This window comes from Tauraco erythrolophus, chromosome 19 (genome assembly GCF_009769465.1).
Source record: "Tauraco erythrolophus isolate bTauEry1 chromosome 19, bTauEry1.pri, whole genome shotgun sequence".
NCBI classification, from domain to species: domain Eukaryota; kingdom Metazoa; phylum Chordata; class Aves; order Musophagiformes; family Musophagidae; genus Tauraco; species Tauraco erythrolophus.
In genome coordinates, this window is record NC_141483.1 from 4281309 (window position 1) to 4307916 (window position 26608).

Consider the following 26608-nt stretch of genomic DNA (forward strand, 5'->3'; position numbering starts at 1 on the left):
GAAAACATCTCCTTGCACCAAAATCAAAGTGGCATCATCCCAACAACGCGAAGGTGGGCAATATACACACCCCTCATCCCTTCACCACTTTACAACAACAAAAAAAATCCCCACTGTTAATCCAGTCCCTGGCAATGGCCACTCCGAGCTTTGCCCGTTACATCTCCCAGTCACTGTTTTTACTTCAAATCCCTCTGAATTTGCGTAGAAGTGATCTCCCTTGTCTTTATCTCAACCCAGGAGCTTTTTCATCTTATTTTCTCCCTTGTCTTGAGGAAGGGGAGTGGGAGAGCTGTTGCTCTTCTCCACGCGTGCGGCGGCGTTGCCGTAACAGGGCCGAGGGTGCCTCGATGCCAGGGTTGTCCGTCGGGGAATCCCTCCTCTGGGCACATAAATCAGCAAACACGACCCCAAGCTCTCAAAAGGTGACGAACAGCAAGCGCTGCTGTTACGTAAGCACTTTCCTGGATAGACTAATGCTCCAAAGAACAATTTCGAGTTGACCTGAATTAAGAGCTTTGGTGAAAATCTCTCAAAAATTCCCAAACTGGGCAACCTCCAGGCATGCAAAGTATAGATGGTTGCTTATGGTGCTGGCGTGCCAAGGGCTGGAAAATAGCCATGGCCTTACCGCTCTCTTGGCATGGGTCAGGTAGCCCAGAAAACCAGGCTGCCTGGGTGCTGGCTGTGGTGGCGGGGTGGCAATCCCAATCCTCTGGAGCTTCCCTTGGCAGCCGGATTAATGTCTTTTTTTTCAATTGTTATTCTAAAGCAAGATATTTGTTGTTTCCTCCTTCGCTTGCATTTCAGTAGCCAAATATACTTTCCTCCCAGAGAAGAGGTGGGAATCCAGGGACCTGCAGCCAGGGGAGGCAGCGATTAGTGGTTTGAAGTGTTAATGGTACCACAGTGGGAAGAGGGAGTCCCTTGAACTCAGCTATTAGCAAATTAATAAAAGGGGTTACACGCTCTCCTGAGTGTTACAAATTTAGCACTAATTAGGACTTCTCTTTCTTAGCTATTTTAGGCAATAAAATCTTCAATATCCTTTGTTAAATTTGAATCATCTTGTTTGTAGAAGTAAATCATGCAGAAGCATTGGTTTCTTCACCAAGCTGCAGTCTATTAAACTTTTTCCATTTTCCTTTTCTTTCCGACATGACTTATAGCTGGATATTTTGTATGCACTTAGTTTTATTTAGCAAATCTTCCCTCAAAAGAGGGTTTTCTTTAAATGAAACTGACCTACAGGCCAGTCATTTCTCACAGTCCGTCCCAAACATTTAAAAAAGATCCCCACTTCATAGGAGCATCAGTGCTCCAATTTATTTACATTTATTTAATTTATTTATTGCTCGTATATTCCAGATGTAAACCTCACGGAGTTACTGTAACTGGTAAGCCATATTTTTTCTGCCAAATATCTACACAGTTTTCTGTATTTGAGCACTTCAGAATTAATCATGAGAGAAACTTAATCGGGTTTGCAATGGAAAAAGGCCCTCAATTAGAGCAGAGGACAACATGTCCTATTCCTTTCTTCTTGCACTGCCCAAATCTCATCTAAACCTTGCCTGAAGTCCAGAAAACAAATCTCACAGTTGATTGAATATATCTAATTGTGAATTGATGCCTATGCTTTTGCAGATATGTTTCAAACTCTGCCTAGTGGCTGTGTTGGCTAATTTGCCTATATCCAGGAAATTAATTCTTTCTTAACTATAGAGCAAAGCTGTGATGTTGGGCGATACATGTCTGCCTTTCTGGAAAGAACATTACTTCTCTCTAGCAAAATCAATGCATCGCTGAATGATTGACGTAACCACAAAAGGTTTTAGCTTTTAATGTTTAGGAAAACACTGATGGGGAAAAGAAAGCCCTACAGTTTGCATAATGAGAATAGAGCCAGACTGTCTAAGACAGAAGAAACTCACTTCAATTCAACAGAAAACATAGCTTATTTAAGCAATAAAGAGAAAATGTAGATAGGAGGTTACATCTTCTGATGACACTAAGTGAAAGAGCATGTTAGAAATAATCAGTAGTGAGCTCATGGTTTAAAGCACACGTGTACAGCAGTGTGGTGAGCCCAAGCAGGCGCTGTATGAAAATACGTCATAAAGCCTGAAAATACTGGACACTGTCAAGGTGGCTTTCCATAAAATAATGCAAATTGATGTTAAAATCTAGACTTCGTAATCAATTAGAAAGGGTAGTTCAGCAGCAGTATTAATAACCTCTGAAACAAACGTAGCATGAAAAGGGGGTTTCCATGACCAGGGCTCAGCTCAGAAGACTTTGTCTCATGTCTATGAAAAATCAAATCTTTGCAAAGGTGAGACTAAAGGTATCAGCCATTTCCCTATCTAGAAGAACAAGATGAAGACTTTTCCTCATTCTCCTGTGGAGGGAAACACGATACAGTCATTTCTGTTTACTTCTGTTAAACAACTGGTCAGGGAGAGTAGTCTGTACCATATGAGGCTAGAGAAAGTAGTGGTTTTACTTTTGTCTACTGCATGAGATAGGATGGGAATGGTGTACGCTGAGGTGACACTGTAAGATCCTCTCTGCTTTAGGGCTCTAGGTGCTAACAATGAGTGAGTCCTTTCTTCCCTCCATGTGGGCTATAACTGCGGGAATAAGATGTGTGAGCATGTAAGCTGAGCAGCAAGGAGATAAATTCCAGATGATGATTTAAAGCTGGTGAATACAAACCTTACAGTGCTGAAGCAGTCTAGTACCAGAAAGGACCTTTGAGGTCAATTCATTTCCCTTCTGTCGTAGGCGGCACTCTGAAAGAAACTGCATGATGAAGTGATCCAGCACCAGCATAAAATTAATTTTTGCCACCATTTCTCCTACTGTAATGGTGCAGGAGGAGGAATCCTACTGCAGCTCCTTGGAAATGTAGAAAGCTTCCTATTCCCAGCCTTAAGATACTCTTGTCCAGTTTATTCACATCTTTCTTCCTGCCAAAATTGTGCTTCTGCTTAAATAGCACTTCTCCCTTCTGTGTGCTTATCCGAGATGTATTTATAGGGAGGTCTCTCTCAGCACTCATTGCACGAGCTAAAACAAGCCATCCTTTTTTAGTCTCCTTTCATACAGCAGACTTTCCACGGTCTGGATCACCCTTGCAGCCCATCCCTTCACCTGCTCCAGTCGGAGCATGGGGACCAGAACTATCAACAGCAGCTACATATTGTCTTACCAGGGATTTTTACAATGCCATTAACACTCCCTTGTTTCTTCCTGCTATATTGTACATTTACACTGTCTGTACATAGAGTTGTTCTAGCATATAAAATATGTTGTACAATAAACCCTTAAATGCTGATGTGGCATCTCATCTGGTACCACTTGTGCTCCTTGGGAGTGTGGTCACCATCTTGCAGGCAAAATCCTTCAGTGTTTTTCACCTAGTGCTTTTTCATCCTTGATTGCTCCTGCAGAGTATTTCAGCATGAAGATGTTTCAGCAGTCTTTATGGAAGCAAGTGAATCATTCAAGAAAAGCACAATCCATCCATCTTCTTTAGTGTCACCAATTAATAGCTGCTCAGGATGCTTTGAAATCTATAGCTGCTTAAGGGAAGAAAAATAACCAACCCTTTCCTATAGTGCTGTGCTGTCATTATATTTTGTGTACTCTGCCTGTGCAAGGAAGCTTTATTAAATAAATGAGGTGAGGGTGATACGCAAAAGCCTCTGATGTGAGGCTTTAAAGAAGGGGAAAAGATCAGTTATGCTAATCCAGGATAAGAACAGAACTAAAAACCACTTGGTAGACGAGATTATTTCTTATTGTTGGAAACTATTGCTCGTTCTGGAAGCCAGTGGTCAGAGCCTGGCTGATTTTGGTGGCCACGCTTCTGTCTTCTGCTGCCCCTGCAAGCAAGCAGTGTTGGGACAACCATAGTTTCCTCCACTTGATGGAGCTGGAACAGCCTTTTACTTCTTGCTTCTGATTTGTATTATTTTGCTGTAGACTGCAACAAAATAAGGGACCATTTTTAAAAGTGGGTAGCGTGAACTTTGTGGGCAGCTCAGGCTGGGTCTGTGTGCTCATTCCTCAGGTCACAAGCTGCTAAGCAAAGTCATTGCTCCCAAATCATTGCACCCTTTGGTGTAGCTGCTGCCTTGGGCTCTCTGTTAGCCAGAGCATCCTCGGCCAAATCCTGACCTGCATTTGCCAGACATAAGGATGCACTCCCAAACCTGCCCACAGCTGCTGACCCCAATACAGGTTTTCTCCTCTTGTCCCCATCCCTCCCATATCACCTCCATTATTGTGGCCACTGATGGCATTTGCCCTTGGACATATGGCTCTGCCTGTGCCCAGAGCAGGACAACAATGCCACTTCTTGAGGGGGATCAATTCACTTCCAGCTAATCTGACGGAGAGGGAGGTCTGTGCCTAAGTGTAATGGAACCTGATGGAGGCTAATTAGATAGAAAACCATCCATTTGTGCTGTCTCATTAGGGATTTGTCATAAAAAGCCTTATGTTCTCTTACAAGCCTAAACGAGTGTGTTCACCATGTAAAAACCAGCCATAAAGCTGTCTGGAGAGTAGATAACATGTCTAAGCTGTCATTTATCCAGGCTGTCTGCAGCCTGGATCCTGCAGGTAGGAAATGGCCTTTCCACTGTCCTCAAACCACCTCGCATAAACGGGGCATCCCTCCTTCGAAACAGGAAGGAGGGCCAAGGCCAGCCATCCTGCACCGACAGCCATGTGGAGCGGCTGCTTCTCTGTCTGGCCCTAACAGGAGCCAGAAATCAGAGGCAAAGAGCATTTGTTATTTTAGGGTTGTGCCAAAGATGTTCAGAGGTTTAGAAAGTGTAAATTTAATAGCAGTGTTTCTGGGGGGTCTATGGAGATTCCCTCCCCTCTGCCTTTGCGAGTGGCCTGGTCTCCTCCTCAAACCCGATTGGGCTACTGTTTTTGAGGAAAACTAAATTCCCTGTAGGGCATGGGAGTCATCATAGTATTTTGCAATGGAAGAAGGTTACGGGCTGTGTCCCTTTGGCTGCCTCAGGGGAAAATCAGCATGGTCTAAATGGCTTTTCTCCTCCACATCAGTCCAGAATGAGCTTTTCCCTCATCCTGACTCTGCAGGCTTCAGAATTTCTGCCAAAACTAGGGCTTGTGCAGAGTCATATTGGGGCAGTTCTTCCCATGGGCAGGAGGAGCAACTGCTTTCCATAATGCCAGCTGGTGTCTCCTTGCAGGCGTCAGAGGTGGAGCGGCAGCTCTCTCTGCAGGTCCACACCCTCCGGGAGGATTTTCGAGAGAAGAACTCATCCAGCAGCCAACACATCGTGCGGCTGGAGAGCCTCCAGGCCGAGGTGAGTCACCCGTGCTTGGCCTCGCTCCTTCAAACGGTGGTCAGGGCTGGTTTAACTTGTATCCCGAACCCTTCTGAATTGGGTAAACAAAACCTGCTGCTTGGATCAAACAAAAAGAAGGATGGTAGCTGTGGGGCAAAGGACTACCCTAGTGAGGATTTTTGCTGCAACCCAAGGCTGGCTGGGGTGGCACGGGCCAGCTTCCACTGCTGCCTTGGCCACAAGCACGCCTGCAAAATGAATGGATGAGAAGGATCTTCCAGGAGCTAAACCATGGCTGTGCTCTTGCAGGGCTGCTGCCCAGTACAGATTAAACTCTGGGGCACGGTGGGAAGGTCTGCAAGGGGTTTTCTTCTGTTTCTTATGCTTGCAAAGAGAGCAGCAATCCTCTCCTGCCCCCGAGCCACACACATGGGAAAGCAAGGAGTCCCTGCCTGTTTTAGCACTGGTACATGAGCAGGAATGATATTACCTTCCTTCCTCTTCCCTGATGAGGGTCACTGGAGACCATGTAGGCAGGAACTAGAGGGGTAGAAGATGTCCAACTCTACGACCCTACAGCTTGCTTTATTTATAAGCTGTCTGAAAGAGCTTTTCCTAAAATCTCTCAATTTCTTCTTTTCTCCCACTCCCTCCTGCTCCCTGCTGGTCCCTCGCCTTTTCTTCCCCTCCCCTTCGTGTGGAGCAGCAGGTCCTTGAAGTAAGTATAGAGGCTCAGAAAGGGTTTGCCTGCGCGTGCATTGCTGCCATCATGCATGCCTGTCACTGTGCATGCCTCACCTTGCCTCCTCTCATCCTTCCTGTCTGCTGCTTTCCAAATCCCTTTCCCCTTGTGCCCTTCCTATGGCCCAGGGCCCACGGCAGAGCGATGTTTTTTTCTGTTACACGGTCATTCATAGGGTGTTCTTTACTGGTTTGGATACCAAACCTGAACTCTTCATAAAATATCTGTATTATACTTATTATTTTTCTTGCATCCCTTTTCTCCAGCCCACACAAATCATGATGGTGGTGGGAAGAGACATCTCAGAAACCATTAGTCACCTAAGAGCAGCTTTCTAATACCTACAGCAGCCTTTACCCTGAAGAAATAGCAAGTCCACACACTTTGCTAATGTTCCTTCATGCAGCCAAATCTTTCCAGAAATCTGGAAAGCAGCAAAGAGACAAGGTCCCAAAGAGGCCAAGAAAGCTGTGAGAACTTGCTGAATTTGTCTATGGTCCATGAATTGAAAGGAGGCCATAGGGAATATTTAAGGTTATACTGGACAGGTAAATGGCATATCCAGTCCCCAGAGGTCCTGTGTGTACTAATCTGGGAAAAGGCTCCTTTTCCTTGGTTAAACACAAAGTGACCTTGGCTAGTGCTGATTCATCCTGTGCACTGTTCCCAGCTAACTGAATCACGGAGGTTTTGCTTGGCACGTTGTCCCTTTTCACCTGGAATCACTGCCCTTGACAATTAAAGTAATGAACCAGTTTTAAAGGCAACTGATCACTGGGAGACTAAAAATAAGCGTGGCACAGAAAGGAGCCTTCACAAGTGAAAAGACAGAAAAATCCCTGGTGAGGACCTGATGAACATGCAGCAATTAAGAAAAGCGTATGGGCAGTGCTGTGGCACAGCCCTGCTGGGAGCAGGATCCCACAGGCTCACCCGGAGGTCTCCAGCACCCATACAGGAGAAAATACCACCATACTCAGAGAGGGAAAAGTAACTAGTTTTGCCCAGTCTTGCAAGTTTTAAGGCACAAGGGGTGGGCAGGGCCGGACTCCACTTAATGTGTTTGGACATTTCTGCGTGCCCCTGGCCTCCTGTCAATGCACACCCAGCCCCTTTGGAGCTGCCCCTGCAGCCTGGGGAAGGAGTTTCCTTTCAGAGTCTTCCAGAGCTTCAAACCACACACAGAGATACAGTTTCTCTCATACAGGTTCAGAATATGTATGTACATACTTTTGCTTTTTGCTATTTCATTTCTCTCTTGGAATGTGATTTCCCTCCTCTTTGCTCTCTGGAAAGTGCAGGGTCCAACACGGTCTCTCTTTTCTCCACAGATCAAAATGCTGACGGACAGAAAGCGGGAGCTGGAGCATCGCCTTAGTGCCATGATGGAGGAGAACGATCTTCTCCAGGGAACTGTGGAGGAGCTGCAGGACCGAGTCCTCATCCTGGAAAGACAAAGCCACGACAAGGACCTGCAGGTGAGGAGGCAGTGAAGGGACAGGAAAAAGGGGAAGGAATGGAGTAAAAAACATGCTTTGGGATAAAATTGACCAGAAAGATAATCAGGAACTGGAAGACAAAACAACTGGAAGAATAAAACGGCTCATGTAAGCATGGCAGCAAGCAAGGTCCTGGGTGTTCCCCATAGGGACAGATAACAGGAGCCACAACGGGGCATCTTGGCAGCAAAGAACAGCTTGAGAGGGAGATCTGAGCAAGAGAGTGGGACAGGGTGCTGGGGAAAGGAGGTAAATGTAAAAAGAAGCAGAGAACTCTGGTTGCAGTTCATTTTACTTAATTTTTTAGTAGTAGAATTGGCTTTGGAAGGGGCTTCTTTAGACCCTGCTGTCCCAGAAGGCAGTAACTGGCCTCGTAGCTGTCACTGCTGAGATGGTTTCCCAACAAGCCCCATGGTGGTCACAGCTGTGTGTCACTAAACATCCCTCCCCAGAGAACAAGCTGGCACTTCTGTCACTTCAGGCATCTTAGTAGGGAGCAAGACTTTTCCATTTCTCTTATGTGGGTTGAGAACCACTGGATCTCCAGCTCTCTAAAACAGCCCTAAATCTTTTTTTCTCTTTTTTAAATGTATATTTGTATTTATAGATGTGTATAGATTCTTTTAAAAACATGTCTATTTTACTTTTCTTTTGGATTCACTTCCTGCTGTGTTGTTTTCAGCAAATTTTTTTACCTGAGTCCCAGCTTCTCCACAATGTTCCTTATTTTAGTGCTGATTAACCCGCTATTTTTATCTTTCAGGATATTCTGGAGTCTGAACAGCATCTAATGACATTTGGAGATTATTAAGCTCCAATAAATAGCAATACCAGCCAAGAGTACTTTCCTTCTGGCTGGAAACCCTCTTTCGTGACATCCATTCCTCCCTCTCAGCTCCTTCACAAACCAAGAAATTCATCCAGTCTATCGCCTCCACTAATATTTTCTTTTTCCTGCTTCCATGACAACTTCTTTTGTTTTCTTTACAAGCTGCACCAAAGCCAGCTGGAGCTCCAAGAGGTGCGGCTGTCCTACCGGCAGCTGCAGGGGAAGGTAGAAGAGCTCAGTGAGGAGAGAAGTCTCCAAAATTTCAACACAACCAGCACATCCCTACTATCTGAGATAGAGCAGAGCATGGAGGCAGAGGAGCTGGAACAAGAACGAGAACAGGTATTTCCCCTCCAGCCCCTGGCAAAGCCCATGGACCTCTGTGACCAGCCCCAGAGGGAGAGGGAGTTTCATGCATTTGATTTGGATTTGGAGCTGAACCAAGAGCCAGAAAACTGGGGATGTGGTCTCAGCTCTGGTATCAACACTCTTTTGACCATATGAAAGTAAATCTCTGCATTCATTTCAAAACTCATATAGCAAGCTAGACAAATATTTGTGAGGTTTGGCAATGTCATGCCTCACTTCACCGTGGAAGGAAGATCTCCATGGCCTTGATGTCCCAGGCTAATGTCAGGCTCTCTTGTTCCAGCTGAGGCTGCAGCTCTGGGAAGCATATTGCCAAGTGCGGTATCTCTGCTCCCATCTCAGAGGAAATGACAGTGCAGACTCAGCAGTCTCTACAGACTCCTCCATGGATGAGTCTTCAGAAACCTCATCAGCCAAAGATGTCCCAGCTGGCAGCCTACGGGCAGCTCTCAGTGAGCTGAAAAGACTGATACAAAATGTGCTGGATGGAGCAGACTCCACGGTAAGTTGGTGGCACAGAGAGACTTTGGCTTACGCATGTCCCCTCACCCAGGTGACGGAGCTTGCTGCAGGTTTCTGCTGGATCCTGAAGTCCCTAGTCTCCAAGAAAACCACTGTGGCTCACAGAGATGGGCTGTCACAGTGCACAGCCTGCTTCATGTGTCTAAAATGGTCAGCCAAGAGCTAAGCCAGCACATGGGGTTTCAGCCTGCAGTGGTCAGATCACCTTAAGTTTCAAGCTCATGCAACCATTAGTCTGGGAGTCATTCTGGAAAAGGAATGGAAGTAGGCTTTCTTAGAGATTGGCAGTGTTAGAGTTTCAACGTGGAAATATTGCAGATTGTCTTATACGTCACGATTCAGTTATTTTGCTTAGGGTTTTCCTAACCTTGCTTTATTAGCAGTAGTATCACAAAAATACCATGACCCCTATGTGGGTAGGTTCTGCCTCTGCGAATTGACACTGAGTACAAACGTCTTGGCAAGAGCTGCCAGACTCTAATCCATTGGCAGGTGAAGGGCTTTGCTGGCACAAGATGGTGTCTGTGAGGTACGGTCCCAGGGCTGCTGGGGAGGAGGGGATGGCATGGAGGACCACTCAGCATCCACAGGAGTGCAGAATTATGAGAAAACACCTCACTTTTTGCAAAGGCTCAAACCAAGCCTATTTCCATCACCCACAAGCTGGTTGCATTGCCAGTGTGACTTATTTGAGATGCCATGGTCAGGAAGACGGTGCAGATCCTGCAGCTGCAGAGCCACATGGGAGTACTCATCCTCCTTGTTTCAGTACCTGTAGCAGCTGGTAAGAAGGCTGAGCCTAGAGATGAAGTTGTATTTGCTAAATAAAAAAATAGAGTCCTGCAAAAGGTCTACAAACACAGAGACTGTAGCCATGTTACCAAGTGGTCAAAAGGTCTCTGTAAATGTGGTTTATGCTAAGGTAAGAATATATCTGCATGCTCTTTTTATCATGTGTAGAAGCACTACCCTTGACTGAGCATGTTTGCATTGTGGAGGTATATGGGAACAAAAATGAAACTCTACCAAAGTCATATTTGCATTTTCTTCTTCCTTGTTTAGTACCCTCCCATCCCAAACCAGTATCAAATTAATGCAATTGCCTTCTTTAAAGTGAAATCTGAGCAAGAGATCTCTCTCCCGCTCTCAGAGCTCTCGACGAAGCGATGATGACACCTTAGAGGAACAGATCAGGCGAACAAGCGAGGATTCACGAGCCCTGAGGGAATTAATGGAGGGAGAACGGGGGAAACTGAGGCAGAGTTTGGAGGAGCTGCAGCGACTGCACAGCCAGGTTAGCAATTCCCACACTTTACATGTGGTCTTGTAATACCAGCGTTCATCCTCCAAGACATTACTTCCATAGAAGAGATAAACAGGATAAATAACCCAGGAGGATTTGGGCTGAAACCAGTTATGGTTGGATGAGGGAAACTCTGTTAGACACAGTGCAGAGGCTTCATGCATTTAGGATCAGAAGTTTTAACGAGTTGTCTGGGGCCCATCCCAGACATCATCTCAAGCAGCCAAACTTCCTTTAAACTTTTTCCCCAATCTGCTTTGCAGCTCACATGTCTTGCTTAAATTCTTCTCAGCAGAAGACCCCAAAGTACAAGGCTGCTTGGTATAGGGCACTGGGAACCCATAGGCATCCAGTCTGACCTGTCTTGCTTGCACTATGCCCTTGCAAAGGGCATATACAACCACTGGATGGACAGAACAGTGCTGCTCTGCTGTGCATGGCGCAAGGTTCACCCCTTTCCACAGCAGCATCACAAAACCCTCATAAATGCACAGCTAGAGAATCTTAATCTTGGCCAGCCTGGCACCAGGCACCACCCTAGGGCCAACGGGGACCAGCTAAGACAATCTCAACAGGAACGAATGGTCCAATCATGAAACCAACACCACACCCAAAGCATTCAATCAGACTGCATCCACACTGAACGCAGCATCGTCCGTGTCTGAGGTCCTGTGCCAAAAGCAGCAAATGGAGAGAGGCACTCAAGGAGATGCTCTGCAATCCCTGTCTCTATGGGACAAGTCTCCAAAGACTGGAGTGGATCTGGAGGTTGCAGCAGCAGAAGCCTTTAGCACAGCTATTTGTGCAGCACCAACTGCACTGGAGCAGGGAATGCAATTAACACCCTTGGCTGGTCTTGCCAGCAGTGCTGTGTCACCTTTTTTCCAGTGATTTTGAGTGACCATCCCCACACCAGCCTGCTTGTCTGGGTACGGCACCTCCTTACCACTGCTCCCGGGCACACGAGGCCCTGATCAGGAGGGAGCAGCACTTGGTTGTTCTTTGCTGTGACTGGTCTCCCCAGACTCCCCAGCCAGGAAGGACCAGAGGACCCATCCTGGATTGCAAGTCTGGACCCCGATCTCAGCTTTTAGGGGTCCCTGACTACCAAAGCTCTGAATATTTAGGGAGCAAAGGGAAGATTGCAGTTTTACTTTCTTCTCACACCTCTGAGTTATATGGAGAAAGAAGGGGCATAACTGTAAGTGCAGCAGACATTGCTCTCAGAGAAGCACTCCAGCCTCGCACAGCAACTACACATCTCCCACAGCTTGGCCCGTAACCGAGCCTCACACTCGCTCAAGATTAATAATTATTCTCAGCTCCCATAGAAGAGGCAACATTGTCTTCAGTTCGGTACTACAGAAAACCAATGCACATGGAAATCTGCTCCAAGCTGGCAGCAGTGCTTTTCTGCCTCCGCATCCCTCTGCACTGTCACTGATACTGATACAACAAAAAGGGAACTCCTCCTAAACGGCTTTTGGGACCTGCCTGAGAGCAAGGTGAGCTGGTGGAGACAGGAATCACCCCTGCCTCTACACCTTCTGCCTGGTCTGTTTCCTCTCTCTGTGGCATCCCATTCTTACCTGAAACACAGACAAAACCAGTTAAAATCCCAAACCTATCCCCAAACGCAGTTTTTTGGGCCTCTTGATCCACTAACCCCTGAGATTTCAGCAGAAGTGCTCAGCACCTTTCACATAGCTCCCACCACTGCTCTCCGTCACATCATTGCGCTGCGGTGCATCCCATGCTGGGCTGAGGGAGGGCACAGCTCGGGCAGAGCTCCCCAGTTCCCTGGCAGCCCCAGCACACGGCGGGGAGCCTCTGCACGCAAACAGGGTGCATTCACACCCTCCTCCCCACCCACCCAGCCACCATGCAACAACGGCAGATCCTCCCACACCGTTGATGTGATGAGCCCTTTTTGACTGTCTGCCCTCTATTTAAAGATTTCTTTGAGGATTCAAGCACTACTGAGCTGCATTTAGAGAAGGGAGGTGGATCAAACACTGGAAAGGTTTCCAGGTGGTGGAGTAGCGTAACAGAGCATGTATGTGCCCTAGACAAAGAAATTAAATGTGTATGAAATATTGCAAAGCTGTGCTAATCCAATCCTTGCATGATTTCACACCCTATTAACTTACTCTGCACAGGACCAAAACGATAGATCATTTCTCAGACTATTTAAGACTCCACACATATTTTAAAGTCTAATTAAAATTGTAAGATGTGCCAGTAACATCTTCCAAGGCATGAAAGGGAATTTTCACATCCTTTGTCTTCAGCTTCATACTACTTCAAGAGACATAATGGCCCCCTCAAAAAAAAAATCTCATTTGCTGCTAAATTATGTTTGCAATAATTTAACCCTGGAAAGATCAGAATACAACAGGCAGACTCAGAGGATGTGTGCACAAGACAAACTGCTTGGAGAGGGGCAATACTTCAGCACTGATGCCATAGCGACAGCAAAGTTGCAGGCAGGTCCTGCCCTGCACAGCTTTCAGTGCTGTTGCTACATGTCACTGAGGCTCTCTTGGTAACCTATCTTGCTCAGACCAGCACTGCCAGCATCCCAGGGCAAGCTGGCACATTTCACGGGGGGTTGCACCAGCACTAACAGCCCCCTCGCAGCAGACACAGCTTCTCCTACCAACAGTAGAGCTCAGCCTCCAGGTTGGCCCATGTGGCTTTCTCTTCCTCCCACTCACGGTGAATTTGTCTGAGCAGCCCTGGATTTGACACGCTCCCTCTGCCCACAGGTCACGCTGCTGAGTGTGGAAATGACGACGCTGAAGGAGGAACGGGACCGGCTGCGAGGTGCTGCTGAAGACAAGGAGACAAGTGAACGGCTCCTGCAGGCAATCAGGGACCGAGATGAGGCCATTGCCAAGTAAGTGGTATGAACAGCCAAAGCCAGGCTGGTTGGCAGTTATGGAGTGCCTTAGCAGGAGATGCCTGCAGGGTGGGTTTCTCCCACTCTCCATGAATTTCAGTAGCTGTTACAAAGTGATGGAGTGAGTCTTGGCTTTGCTGGCATTGGGAAATGCTGCCAGGAGCTTGGGAGCAGGGCAGGAGATGCTGATTGCCAGAGCTGCCCCATGGCAGGATTGGAGGCATTTAGGAGGATGCTGTGAACTATGTTTTTGCCATCCCTAGTACTGGTCTGAGTCACAGCAAGGAGGAGAGGACTTCATGGAACCAAATGGAAACACTAGATCTGCCCTAATTGTCTTTTTTTTTTTTTTCTTTTGCTCTTCCAGACACACAACCCTGCTTTCCTGCCCATCCCCATTATAGCCCTGCTTGGGCTTCTTCCCTAAACGATTTCTCTGGTCACCCACTCTCCTTTCCTGTTGGATCTTTTTTGCATCTCCAGTCCTGTAATTCTCTATTTCTCCTTTCGGGATTCTCCCACTGTTTTGCCTCTTTATTTTCCCTATCCTCCTTGCAGACCTGTGCAGTTTTGCTATCCCGTACTCCATACCTCCCTTCCCGGCTCTGTGGTTGGGCTTCCCACGCTACCCTGAACACTCTTTGCCCCGAGGAGAGGGGCAGAAACATTCACCTCCCTGTGCTGTAGACAGAAATCTGGTAATCTCTTCAATAAGCAGATGGGCCAGAACATCAGCAGTCCATCTCCTTATGGAAACACCTGATACTCGAGCCCTCGGCAAGAGGAGGAGCACGAGAACATTGCACCCCTGAGGATGTGAGGAGCTAAATCAGCATGAGGAGCTAAATCCAATCATTCATGCTGCTCTCACTCGGGTAGCCAGCTACCAAATTCCCCTCGCTGTCCTCTGTAACACCTCCATCTGTTGGCAAAAATCGGGAGCATCCCAGCTGCGCTGCTGGGTGCCAAGAGGTGGTTCTGACATTTCCAATGCATGTGGGTTGCTGGTTCTGCTGTGGCTATGGCAACGCGCTGCCGCCGCAATAAATCCCCCAGCAACATCCAAACAGCAATGGAGAGCTCCACAACAAAAGGCTATTTAAGGTGCTCAAACCCAGAGCCGGGAGTGGAAGGGTACAGCTTCTCCGCGGCGGTTAATTACCCCACTGGGACAAAGCACTAATATTTACGGGTGACTGTCCTGCAGCGGCAGGAGCCCAGAGAAAGGGAACATGACGAGTGTGCATGGGTGAGTGGCGGGTGGTTAATGAGCAGAAAGTGGCTGCGAGTGAAAGCAGACAAGAGCATCTTGTTGCTAGAAATGAAAGCATCCCTCCACAGACTGAGCGGGCTGCTCCCGGGCAGCGAGCCGCCTGGGAGGCTCGTGATGTGCTTCCCACCTCGCACCTCAAGGGTTAAGTCACTTTTGTCGAAGCTCTCCCAAAGAAAAGCCCTAACTCTGAACAGAAGTAAAAATCACTGCCTGAGGCAGACATCTGGCATGGAAAAGTTTTAGCTTGAAGCTGAAGTTTGGCAACATGGGAAGCAACGGGGAAAATAGGATTCTATAACAGGAGGTGTTAAGCGACCGCTACCTGGAATACAAACACATTCCCAAATTGCTCTTCTGCAGGGGAGCGCAAGGGAGCTATTAGAAGGCGATGAATTAGCTACAGTTAATAAGATGCAATTATTTCTCCTGAAAACGTTTGCAAGGAAAGATGGTTCCCAGCAAGTCCTGTTACGGTTTCCCATCACACAGCAGTTAATTGAAAACTTAAGGTTTGTGTTCACCTGTGTGCTCCCAGCATGATAAGCAACATTTCCCAGCTTGGGCAGCTTAGGAAATTGCTCCTTCTTAGGGGAGAATTCCTTTCCACTAGCCAGTAGCAGCTGGAACATCTCAGCCACTGAGCACTCAGAGCACTTTGGGCAACCTTGGCCATGGCGTCACATGCCTGGTGGCCACCAAATGCCTGGAAAGAAAGGCAGCAGCAGTGTTCCCAAGGACCAGCACAACCCCATTGAAACTGGGAGCTTTCCTTAAAGCATAAAATTTAATTCAAACGATTTTAACAGTTTGTCTTTCCTAAAAAGCATATGCTGTAATAAACTTTTTTCCTTCATTTCTTCCTTCCTTCAGTCCAAGTCCCAACTGAAAGCAGAGTTTTTCTCTCTGAGGGGTTTTTGTTTGTTTTATATTGCAACTTATTGATCTAGTGATCACACACAGATCATTTGGGTTTTAGCACATACCGTTTCCTTTCCTATGCATTAGTAAGCAGAAGAAAAGGAAAAATTACTTATATGTAAATTCTACCTCATTTTAGATCTCCATTTTTGATGGTAGATCCTGCACATTATCCAGGCACACTATAGTATCTTCCACAGCAGTGTATCTGAGTATCTTTTTGTGTTCTTCATGGTGTGCTTACCAGAAATCTGCTGATACTGTAGGAACGATGTCTACAGTTCTGTCCCACTCTTCAGATGAATAGATTGTCCAGAATACGGCAGAGATGACCAGTTTAGGATTTGGAGACTTGCCAATAAAAGAAATTGTGGACTTTCTCCTCAAGGATATGTTTAACACTGCCTTTAAAAAAAAAAAAAAAAAGAAAAAGTCACATGCCCCAATTTGTCACTCTCCCCCAGGAAGAACGCGGTGGAGGTGGAGCTGGCCAAGTGCAAGATCGACATGATGTCCCTCAACAGCCAGCTGCTGGACGCCATCCAGCAGAAAGTCAACCTCTCGCAGCAGCTGGAGGCCTGGCAGGTGAGCAGCCCACGGTCACTGCAGGGCAGGGTCTGGGTGGCACGTGACCTGGGAGGCACCTTTGGGTGACTTTGTCCCCCTCCCTGTGGGTTTGCTGCTTTCTCAGCCTGGGCATCCATAGATAGGAGCATTTGCTTTGGGCTCTGCAGGAGCCAGTAATGCAGTGGTGCTTGGAGATGAAACACAGCCCTCCCCTGCTCAAAGCCTTTCAGCTGTGAGCTGTTAATTAATTATACAGGATTACCCATTTAAAGTGAAGAAACAAACTGCATCCCATGGAGAACATACACTTTGCAGAGTAACCTGCTGTGGCCTGGGGAGGGAAGGTGCAGGAGCTGTCCCTGGGCAGGTGCAGCCTTGGGGACATGTGGGCACAGCACGTTCTTGCATTTCCGTAACGGAGCAGAAAGGTGGGAGGCAGAGAGCTGGTGGTGATTGTTTTGCGGTGTAGCTGTGCTGTTTTCATCAACTCAGAAGATCCGGCAAAATGGAGAAGCTAAAATCCCAGCTCTCCACCAAGGTAAAAAAACATAAACCCACAGCAGTTCCGTGGCTGCCCTGGCGATGATCTACTTGGGCTCTGTGGGGAAAACCCACGTGAAGGCAGAGAGCCCTGGAGAGGAGACAAAGCAGTCTCCTCCCAGAAGCTAGCACCGAGGGGGGCTACTTCCATAGAAAACGAGCGGATACAAGAGAAAAGGTCTGGGCCAGTTATAGTAATTTGTTGCAGACCATGCAAGACCCCAACGCTACTAACAACCAGCCTGACCGGTAGAAACCTCTCCCGTACAACCTTGCTCCTGTTTCAACTCCACTGTGTTTTCGTTTCTCTTTTTTTTTTTTTCTCTTCTTTTCTTTCTCCTGCTTACAGTTTGCTTCCTCAGGGCTTTTTACTATCTGGCTCCTTTGGTTTCTGATCTAGTGGCCTTTCTCAGTTCCTGTACCAACAGCTTTAGTCGTACACCCCTCCTGCCTTTGAGGTGAGCTCCCCACACCCTTGCCCAACACGCTCCATCCCCTCGCCTGCTCCATTTGCCGACACCATCACCCGCGCCCATCTCTGTCCTCACCATCATCTGGCAAGAGGGGCCAGTGGGGGATCTCCATCACCCAACGATATTCTGAACGCAAACACTCCCCACCTCAGCACCAGGCCAGGGCACAAGGGGCAGCATCCTGCACCCCATAGTGGGGTTTTACCCTCCAAGTCACCACAAGGAAAGCCAGGCTGAGGTGCGCATATGATTAATCCTCTGTATTTGGCACATCTAGTATCTGGAAAACTTCTGGAAGTACAGACTGGGATTTTACTGCTCAGTCTCGTTATCTAGTAAGTGACATTCAGTGCTCTGCATAGGCACTGCCTGTATCCAAGTTCTGCTTCAGTTTGAATGGATGGTATAAATTGAGACCTACTTACTAGTACAGTCAGTGTTTAGTGCTGGAATATGCCCAGCTTAGGGTTTTAACAACAGGCATTTGCTTTCTCACTATGTCGTCCAATTGCAGCAATACAGCAACCCAAATGCTGCTCCCATCAGCTCTCTGAGACAAGGATCAAGCCCACAAGCACTGCAGAAAGTTGTCTCCAACATACTGACCTCAAGCGTTATTATACAGTAGCAAAATAGTTTCCAAGCATCTGATGTCCCCAGAACAGCAACTTAACTGCAGAGGCACAAGACAAGTCAAGTGATTTATGTATTTTGGGGACTATTTTTCAAAGCTGAATGTTTCTGATAAAATGGGATGAGATTCTCTGCTTTAGCTGCACATAAATGGAGGCTTTAATCTCATAAAATTTTGCTCTTCCACACTTCTGGTCTGCACTTTGCCGAGAACCATCAACAAGATTACACTTTTCTGTAAACACATTATACGGGCTATAAAAAACACCACGAGCAAAATCCCACACATCCAAACCCAGCACGGGAGTAGCACAGGGCTGGATGTGCACCTTGCCCCATGCCTAATCTGACCCCCACTGGTATTCATTATTATTTAACTGGAGGCAGGGGGCATGTTACTGGGGGTAAGGAAGGAACATGGAGCAAACCTGGAAGCGAAGAGGACTGCTTCTCTGAAACGAGAGCTCAGTGGCTTCAGTGCAACAGTGACAGTGGCACCGTTAGGTTAGAAAATACTGCAATGCCAGCATGGCCACAGCCACCAGCCTCCGAGGTCTCCTCGAGCAGCTTCAACCCTTATCTCAAGCAAGGGAGCCCAGCACCTCCTTCAGCCTCACCCTTTCTGTAAAGAGCAGAAACTCCTGCCTGGAATGCCCAGAGCACGCTGGTACCATGTTATTCAGCTTTATGGGTCTGCTTTATCAGATGGGCACTGGTGTTTGCCCTGCCTTGGCGTCCCCAGACACTCCTGTGCCCCTGCTTGGTGCCAAGGCAGGGACAGCAAGCTCTACCCCAGCCTCGCTGTGTACATCTACCACGGATCTCCACAGCCAAGTGCTGTGCTTTCTGGTTCATGCGTCGGACAGACAGGGACCCGAATGGAGTGCACTCTCAATAGTGCATACTGTACTTTTATATATATATCATATTTTTTGTATATGTATATATACATATAAAAATATATATACAAAAATTATACTCATCCCTTGTTAACCAAGGACACAGATCTGCCATGCTGGAGCCTGGATGCCTACCTCATTTCTAGAAGAGGTGCCTTCAAAAGCCAAGTGCTATATGTTTTTGTGTGGCAGCTTTCCCTCTGGAAACCTGTTTCACCTTAATGCTGATGTTTACCTTAACCTCTTCAACTCTCCCTCTGCCTTTCCTCTTTCCAGCCCTGCTTTAAAAAGATCCAAAGCTTCCCCAGTCCACGTAGCTCTGCATCCTCCTGCTCCCCCAGGAAAAGTCTCCATACTAAATTCAGGTCCAGGCCATGGCTGTCAGTCCTTTTCCCTGCAGAAAATGGTGCGACAAGAGATTAGCCATCATTCAAGTTTCCAGTCCAAGTCAGCCGTTTCATATTCCACATGGAGCTACAGAGCAGCTGGGGCACTCGCTGGAGGATGGCAGCACCTTCCCTTCCATCTCAGTGCTGCCCTCATGGGCTGCCCTGCACGAGGTGCCGAATGAACAGCACTTCCACCACTACAGCTCAGCCACAGTTCCCTTGTTCTCACCAGATAGTGCCCTCAGTCCTAATCAGGGACCAAACCACTGGAGAACACTTGGTTTCTCCTGTGGGGTTAGTTTGTGTACATACGTTTTCACTAAGTTACAGTTTAAATATGCAATTATAGCAGAAATGATGGATCTGAAGGTTTAAAATTTGTAGGATTGATAGCCAGGTTTTCAAGGAATACATTAGCACGTTGTTAGCAGCAACAGACTGACTATTTTTTGTAGAGCGATTTCGCTGTGCTGCAAACACAGATTAAACCAGAGCGTTTCTGGTACATCTAAAAAACCACAGTGCAGTTGTTCCTGCCAAGCTGTCAGCCAGAGAGTTCCCACCTCTGTGCTGGCTCTAGGGGAAGGAATGGGTCTAAGGGACGACTGCGGTTCCCTTCGCTAAGTCTGGTGCAAAACCGACGTGGGGTCTGGTGGCCCATGCCTGGCCCCAGCCGCTCGGCTCCCAGCAGCACCTTCCTGAAGAAGCCCCACTAACAGTGGCTGTGCAGGCAGCTCTGTGATGCCTACCTGCCTGCTCCACATGGCAGGCATGCAGACCTGCTCAGACGGGCATCCTTACTTTTTCTGGCATTTGCTTTCAGCTGCAGTTGTTCTTTTTTATTTATCTCTCCCCCCCAACGGGGACATCTGCAAGCTGCAGACAGCAGAGAAACGTAGTTCAGGGATGTCACAGAGTCCCAAGCAGGTGTGATGCTCCTCTGTGAGACCATCTGAGTAATTTATCCCTCAGAATTGTGTGATTTACCTTCCTCGCTTACTAAAAAGCCTCACAGCAGCAAGCAAGACTGAGCCTCCTGCTGAGTGGGGAGCTAGACCTGTCCCCACTCTTGTCATCTCTCCTCCATCTCATCACAGCACCTTCCACATCCATTTCAGCTGCGTCCCTGCGTGAGCTCTCTTTGAGCACCAGCTGCCACTAACCACCCTCTCCTCTTCCTCTGCTGCAGGATGACATGCACAGGGTCATTGACCAGCAGCTGATGGACAAACACCCGAAGGAATGGAGCCAGCTTGCTTATTCCTTCTCCAGTGGCTACGGCGCAAAGCGGAGTGCCAGGCCCTCCCCCGGGGTCAGGCCGGAGCAGCAGGGGGACGAGCCCGTTGGGGCAGAAGGGAACCGGCTCTTTTCCTTTTTCAAGAAAAATTAATTTGAAAAAGAGAAACCTCTCCAACAGTTCCTGCTTCAAGATGGGGAGTGGGGCAGCTGCCCGGCTTGCTGATGGACCCAACTCTGATCCACGAAGAAAAACAAGAAAGGGGCAAAGGAGTTAACCCTTGAGACTCTGCACTATTTACACTGCACCTGGTCTGAACCAAATGTTTACATGAATTGGAGATTTGCAAATTGACAATGTGATATTAATAGAAAGAAACTTTTCTTATTCTTTAAGTGAAGTGATAAACTTCAGGGTACATTTTAGGCGCTTTGACACTGTCCAGTTTCTGCTGTGAAGAATAATCTGATTGTCTTAAAAGCATTCTCATGCTGGAGAAGGAAATAAGCAGCCCCAAGACAAAGCAGCGCAGGGGATCGAGAGCTGCCGTCACAGTGAGCACAGAGGGAAGAAGAGGGCTGAATGCAAGAGAAGAGAGGGGAGTCACTTACACCGCCCTCCAGTCCTGGCAGCTGTGATGTCCTCCATCCATCCCACTGAGACTGGAGTCACTCTGGCCCCAGCATTGCCATCTTTTGACAAGTGTAGCTTTCGTCATGGTGGAAGTTGAGTCCTTGCTGCAGATCCTGCCTGGGCGCCATCATCCCTGCAGCTCTGCGTAGCTGGGAATCCAGGCTCCTCGCAGACCAGGGCAGTTGTAAGACTGCTGATGTTACTTGTCTTCTCTAGCTCCCTCCTGTTACAGAGATGAAAGTTGAAAAGTCTGTAGTTACACAGAACATTAAGGATTTCTCCCCAACAGCCTGACCATCTACAACAGGTTACAAACTGAGTAAGAGTTGTGGATGTTCAGTCCTGGGGCACCTGCTGTCCCTCCAAAGGTACTTGCGGAGCTTCAGCACATCACACACCTTTCCCCAAAGCCATGTACACCTCCCAGACAGAGTAAGAAACCTGTCATTTTAAGTGGATAGACCCCCCCCCCCAAAAAAAAAAGCATAACTAACAATTCACTGAAAGCCTACCCGTAACGATGTCAGTAGGCTTTTAACGCTGGGTTGGCAGACTCAATCCTCAGAAAGCAAGCGGGCATCTACCTTCAGGAAAGCCAAAGGCAGTCAGGGTGTCTACGAAGCTCTGGAAAGCCTGCAGCTTACTCTGCCCCACACAGAAACATTAGCTATGGCCTGACAAAACTGATGAGTATTTGTCTCTGCCTGTGGGTCATTTATTACTTGGTCCTTCAGCGAGCAGGTAGCCAAATCTCCTTTTGAGCAAAGAAGATCAGAGCCTGCTTTGCTGTAAGCATGACTTGATCAACCAGAAGGAACGTAGCTTATCTGATGTATGCACATAGCGGTGCTGGAAATCCTGCAATACTTCAGTAGGGACCTTCCCTACACACTGGATGGGCACCTTACAGCTCTTCTCTTTAACACAGTCTACCATCATAAACCAGCAAGGAATGCCAGCCTAAGTTCCAAGAAGTCCTGCTGCTGTCATGCAATTTTCATGCATTCTCCCAGCTCACAGTAATCCACAGGCCCTAATTTGTTTCCCCGTTGCTTTGAAGAAGCTGCCACCCACACTGTCCCACAGGAGATGGAGCTAGGTACACATTCAGCTCTGCCCTGCTCCACAACTTAGGTGCTAAAACACCACCCTACAGGGAGCTGCTATCTCTGCTCGCTATTCACAGTAACAAGCTTTCTGCTGGAATTAGGTATCAAACACCTTCTTCCAAGCAGCAGGTAAGAGGTTGGTGGCTTGGGTTTTTTTATTATTATTCAACTTATCTATGGGATAGAACATCCATAATACCTCAGTACAAACATCCTTTCTGCCTACAAAGATTTGAGCGTTCCCATTTTTCCTTGTTAGCATGAAACTACCACACTGGTATGAAATCATCTTGCACTGAGGTAGCTCCATGTTGCAAGGAGCAGAGCACTCTTGGGGATTGAAAACGATGGTAAAAAGCCGAGTGGTAAAACTCACTTACTTGAAAGCAATGAAACCTGGGTGAGCAGCAGATCCTGCTCCAGGAAATACTTAGGTAGAGCACCACCAATACAGCTTGATGCTTACAGGGAAAGGAGTCTGGAGTCAGGAGGAGTCTGGAGTCTCACAGGCAGGGAAGGGAATTAAACCTTGGCCTCTCCTTTCTGGGCAATGCTCAACTGTTGAGTATCTGCTTGTATCAGCTTGTGCAAGTAAGGGAAAGGGACCAAGTGCAGTGCCAGGCACCTTCTCAGGATGGCAAGTCCTCATCCTCCTGTCTTACCTATGTTGTGGCTCTCAAGAGGGCAGAAATATGAGGCACATGCTCAGCATCTCCTGCTGTTGGGACTCCGTTACGCCCACATGCATTAACACAAACTTTGGTACCTGCAAAATCAGGCGTGGGTTCATGGATTCCAGCACCGTCTGCAAACAGTTGTCTTACACAGTTTGAAAACGATGCCCTGCTTCTTGTGGGAGAGCCATGTGAACATCTTGGTCCTCACGGACCCTTTTGCTGCTGTCACTTGTCATTTCCCAGGCCCCACAGCTCTCTTCAAGCCACACGCCCAGCAGCCGTGTGGGACCCTACCCCCATGAGGATGGACGTGTGTATGTACGTGTGCAATCCCAAGGCAAGGGCCTTAAGTTATCCAACAGACATAGGAATGAGATGAAGAAAGGTGCCTTCTGCTACATGTTTGCTGAGAGGAAAGTGCAGGCGTAGGCAACTGAATGCACAGCACATCTCTTCATTTAAGGAGGAACCTACCTTAATCCATTGCAATTTTATTTATTTAATAACCATGATGGAAGAGATTGCAAGAGGAAAGTCAGCGTGTTCTAAGTTGCCAGTTGGGTACGATTTCTTAAAACTAGTCCTTTAACCCTAAAGACTTAGTTGCACTACTAAACCCAGAACTGCAAGAGAATTGGGTTTAATGAACTGGACAACACACCAAAGGAGACCTCCTTGTGCTGAGCTGCTACTCAACAGGAACAGAAACTGCCTTAACATAGCAGCTAGGTTTTGATGTTTTGTTTTCAAAAACCTCATCAATGCAGTCCTTCACATCCTCATTTGTCACACTATGTTTTAACAAGGTCCTGACTATTTCACCTTAAGCTGTCATTAAAACCCCCATCTCCATCCTGTCACGGCCAGGAGCCTGGAATCATCCTTGCAGTGTTGGGTAGAAGACGCTCCACTTGTGATACTTGATACTTCCAGAACACACACGGCCTAAAGGAAACATCTGCTCCAGTGAATGAGATGGAGGAAGCGCATTAATCCAGCAGGTACTTGGGATCCCAAAGCAGATTCAAGGAGTGGGATCAGCAGCTCTAAGTACACCACTCACCCTTGCTTTTGAGATACTGGTAAATAGAACAGTAGTGCTGCACAGTCACTGTTCCAACATTGCACAGAGAAGAGATGCCTGCTGAGATTAAGGTTACAAACAACCTTCCCACAGTTAAGTAACAGGTGACTGTGTGGGCAAACGTTTATTATGGCAGCCTAAGGGAAGAGGGATCAATCTCCCTTTAGTAAACTCTGCAGCTGTAAACAAGAAACAAGTAAGTGTAAACGCAAGGCAAGTCACTAGCACTTTATCTTAATACAAACTTAGATCAGCAACTTGCCGTCGAGATGAACAAGAGATCAATTAATGACGACAGAGTAATTTTGCACAGCGAAGCAAGAAGTGAGGTCACAGGCAGTGCTGCGTGCACAAGGACTTGATAGCTGCATGCACTTGTCCTACTTAGAATGGTAAATTCCAGATATGCCTCTACATCACGCAAACCCTCTGCTCCCCACTCGGCTATAAAAAGCAAGATGTTTTAAACCAAAAAGCCAAGAAAGGAAGTGTCTGGGTGCTGCAGCAACGATTCCCTTAGATCACGAGGGAAAAAGCACACAGCAGGGACAAGCAGAAAGAATGTATCTATAGATATGTACATATACCACAGTGCTGTAATTTTTGTATGTAGCAGTCATGTAAATAAGTGTATGGTTTTTATAAGATACATATTATAAAAATCTATAAAGGCATATTTTAGTAAAAACAATGCTCTACTTCTTTTGTAAATAGTTCTCTTCAGAATAAAACAGATCATTTATATGATACCGTCTCAGCTCTCACGTCACTGCTTCTCTTGCCTAGCTGCAGAACAAGCTCACTTTTAAACTGCCATCCTAACACCTAACAACATCTTTAGTACTTCATCATCCCGAGAAATTCAGCCACGTAAAGCACTTGCATGTGTTCAGAACAGTCCTGGAGAAAGAACATTAGAAGCATTCACATCTCCTGCCGCACAGGAAACCAGGAGGGCGGGCTTGTAAATCTCCACCTTCCAGCCATTTGGATCAGTTACTGCCCTGTATATGGAGGGATATTCAAACTTTAACGAGTTTAGACACAAAACATGGATGGGCAATGCACACCTCCAGCTTGCACCAGTTGCAGTTCAGACCATCTGCACGTCCCCAGGATTCCCCTCTACACAATCATCTCAGAAGAGCACAGAGAGAAGAAAAGGATCTGCCCACAGCAAGCTTTGGTCACACCTCTCCAGACATGAGGACTTGCCTTCGGTAGCCCGCTTGGGCGTCAAGGGCAGGCAGGGGTGGGTGAATGCTAAGGGCAACAAGCACAGCAACGGCTGTGTAGTTCCTATACAGAAAAAACATACGTTTGTTTCCTGGGAAAGCAAGGAGAGACTCCAGATAGTTTTTAATCAACTCACTGCCTTTGAGGAGAAGCTTTCGAAGCTCCCTCAAGGCTTTTTGTACAACAGAAAGATAAAAGATTGCAGCAAAATCACAAGCATCCCACTTTCTCGCAGGAATAAGGTTACCGGTTCCAGCCTACTCTTCCATTCACATTAGAAAACCAGAATAGCAAGTCAACATTTGAAAGCATGAACTGTGGTTTTGCCAGTACCCCCTTCCCAGGAGGAAGAAACCCCTACGTAGAGCAGAAGAGCTTACCCCGGGCTTGCCACCCTCCACCTCCAGATGCTGGACAGCAGAGGAAACAGAGCCTCGAAAAAGATTTGGCAGCTTGTAACTTTTATTTTTAGTTTTTTAAATTATTTAAAAAGCATAATTAGAAACTTTCATTACAGAAATAATCCTAGCAAACCAGTTAGACATTCCGTTGCTCAACATTTAGGAAACTTCACATCAGCACCACTAGAGACACAGTCCCCACCCCTTCCAATTGAATAGTCAGTGGCAAGAGCAGAGAGAACTGCTCCTCTACAGCCAGCTCCAGGAAAAAAATAAAAAGAAACCCACTTCAAGCCAGGACATTGGACACCTGGATTGGTAGAGTTCAAACCGTGGCCACGAAGACCTGGACTCAAAGAGGACCAATCTTTCCATATAAGAGAACACTCCAAGCTTGGGTGCACCATTTCCTCATTTATTGCATCATTTCCAGTAAATTCAGACATTTTCTTTACTTCTGCCTGTATGATGTTACTCCCTCCTAGATCTGCACACACGCTACCACCAGAGTCCCAAAGTAACGCCGCCGGGGCCTTTACTCTGCCAGTGGTAACGGCCACAGGACAGCTTCATTTCAACGGGAAGGCTTGAGGGCTGACCCAGCTCCTTCCTTGGGCACACACCACATTCGACATCAGAAAGCAGACAGGATGGACTGGTGGAACTTAAGCCGCCACCTTCCACAGCCGCTCAAGTCTCACAATTATCAGAGCTCAAACTAGCAATATCATCCCAGCTCATTCTTAATCTTGGGTTACCGATGAAAGATATGTGAAGAAAAGAGATGGGTGAAGGCAGCTGGATACATACTCCCGCACCTGAACTGATTAAAAAAAAAAAAAACCAAACCAAAACAACGTGAACACATTCATTGTTTGCATTTTTTTAAAAAGTCTTTAACGTGATTGATCGTGATGTGATTGCATGATTAGGGCTCTTACCACAACCCGTAAAATCTAAAACAATGCAGGCAAAATAAGTGATTAAAATTTAGCCTCTCCTGATGGGAGGGGGAGGAAGGGAGAGAAGTGGGCTGA

The 26608-nt window shown here is 47.1% G+C and overlaps 1 protein-coding gene across 1 annotated transcript in view; it reads left to right on the top strand.

The window, feature by feature from the left end:
• BICDL1 (BICD family like cargo adaptor 1) overlaps window positions 1–20584 on the top strand; it is a 46375-nt gene extending 25791 nt beyond the window's left edge. The window contains exons 3-10 of the mRNA XM_086623603.1: window positions 5238–5354; window positions 7410–7556; window positions 8569–8748; window positions 9059–9277; window positions 10448–10591; window positions 13369–13499; window positions 16158–16278; window positions 20384–20584. Coding sequence (XP_086479729.1) covers window positions 5238–5354; window positions 7410–7556; window positions 8569–8748; window positions 9059–9277; window positions 10448–10591; window positions 13369–13499; window positions 16158–16278; window positions 20384–20584 — 1260 coding nt within the window. The remainder of the gene's footprint in view (window positions 1–5237; window positions 5355–7409; window positions 7557–8568; window positions 8749–9058; window positions 9278–10447; window positions 10592–13368; window positions 13500–16157; window positions 16279–20383) is intronic.
• Window positions 20585–26608: the final 6024 nt, after the last annotated feature.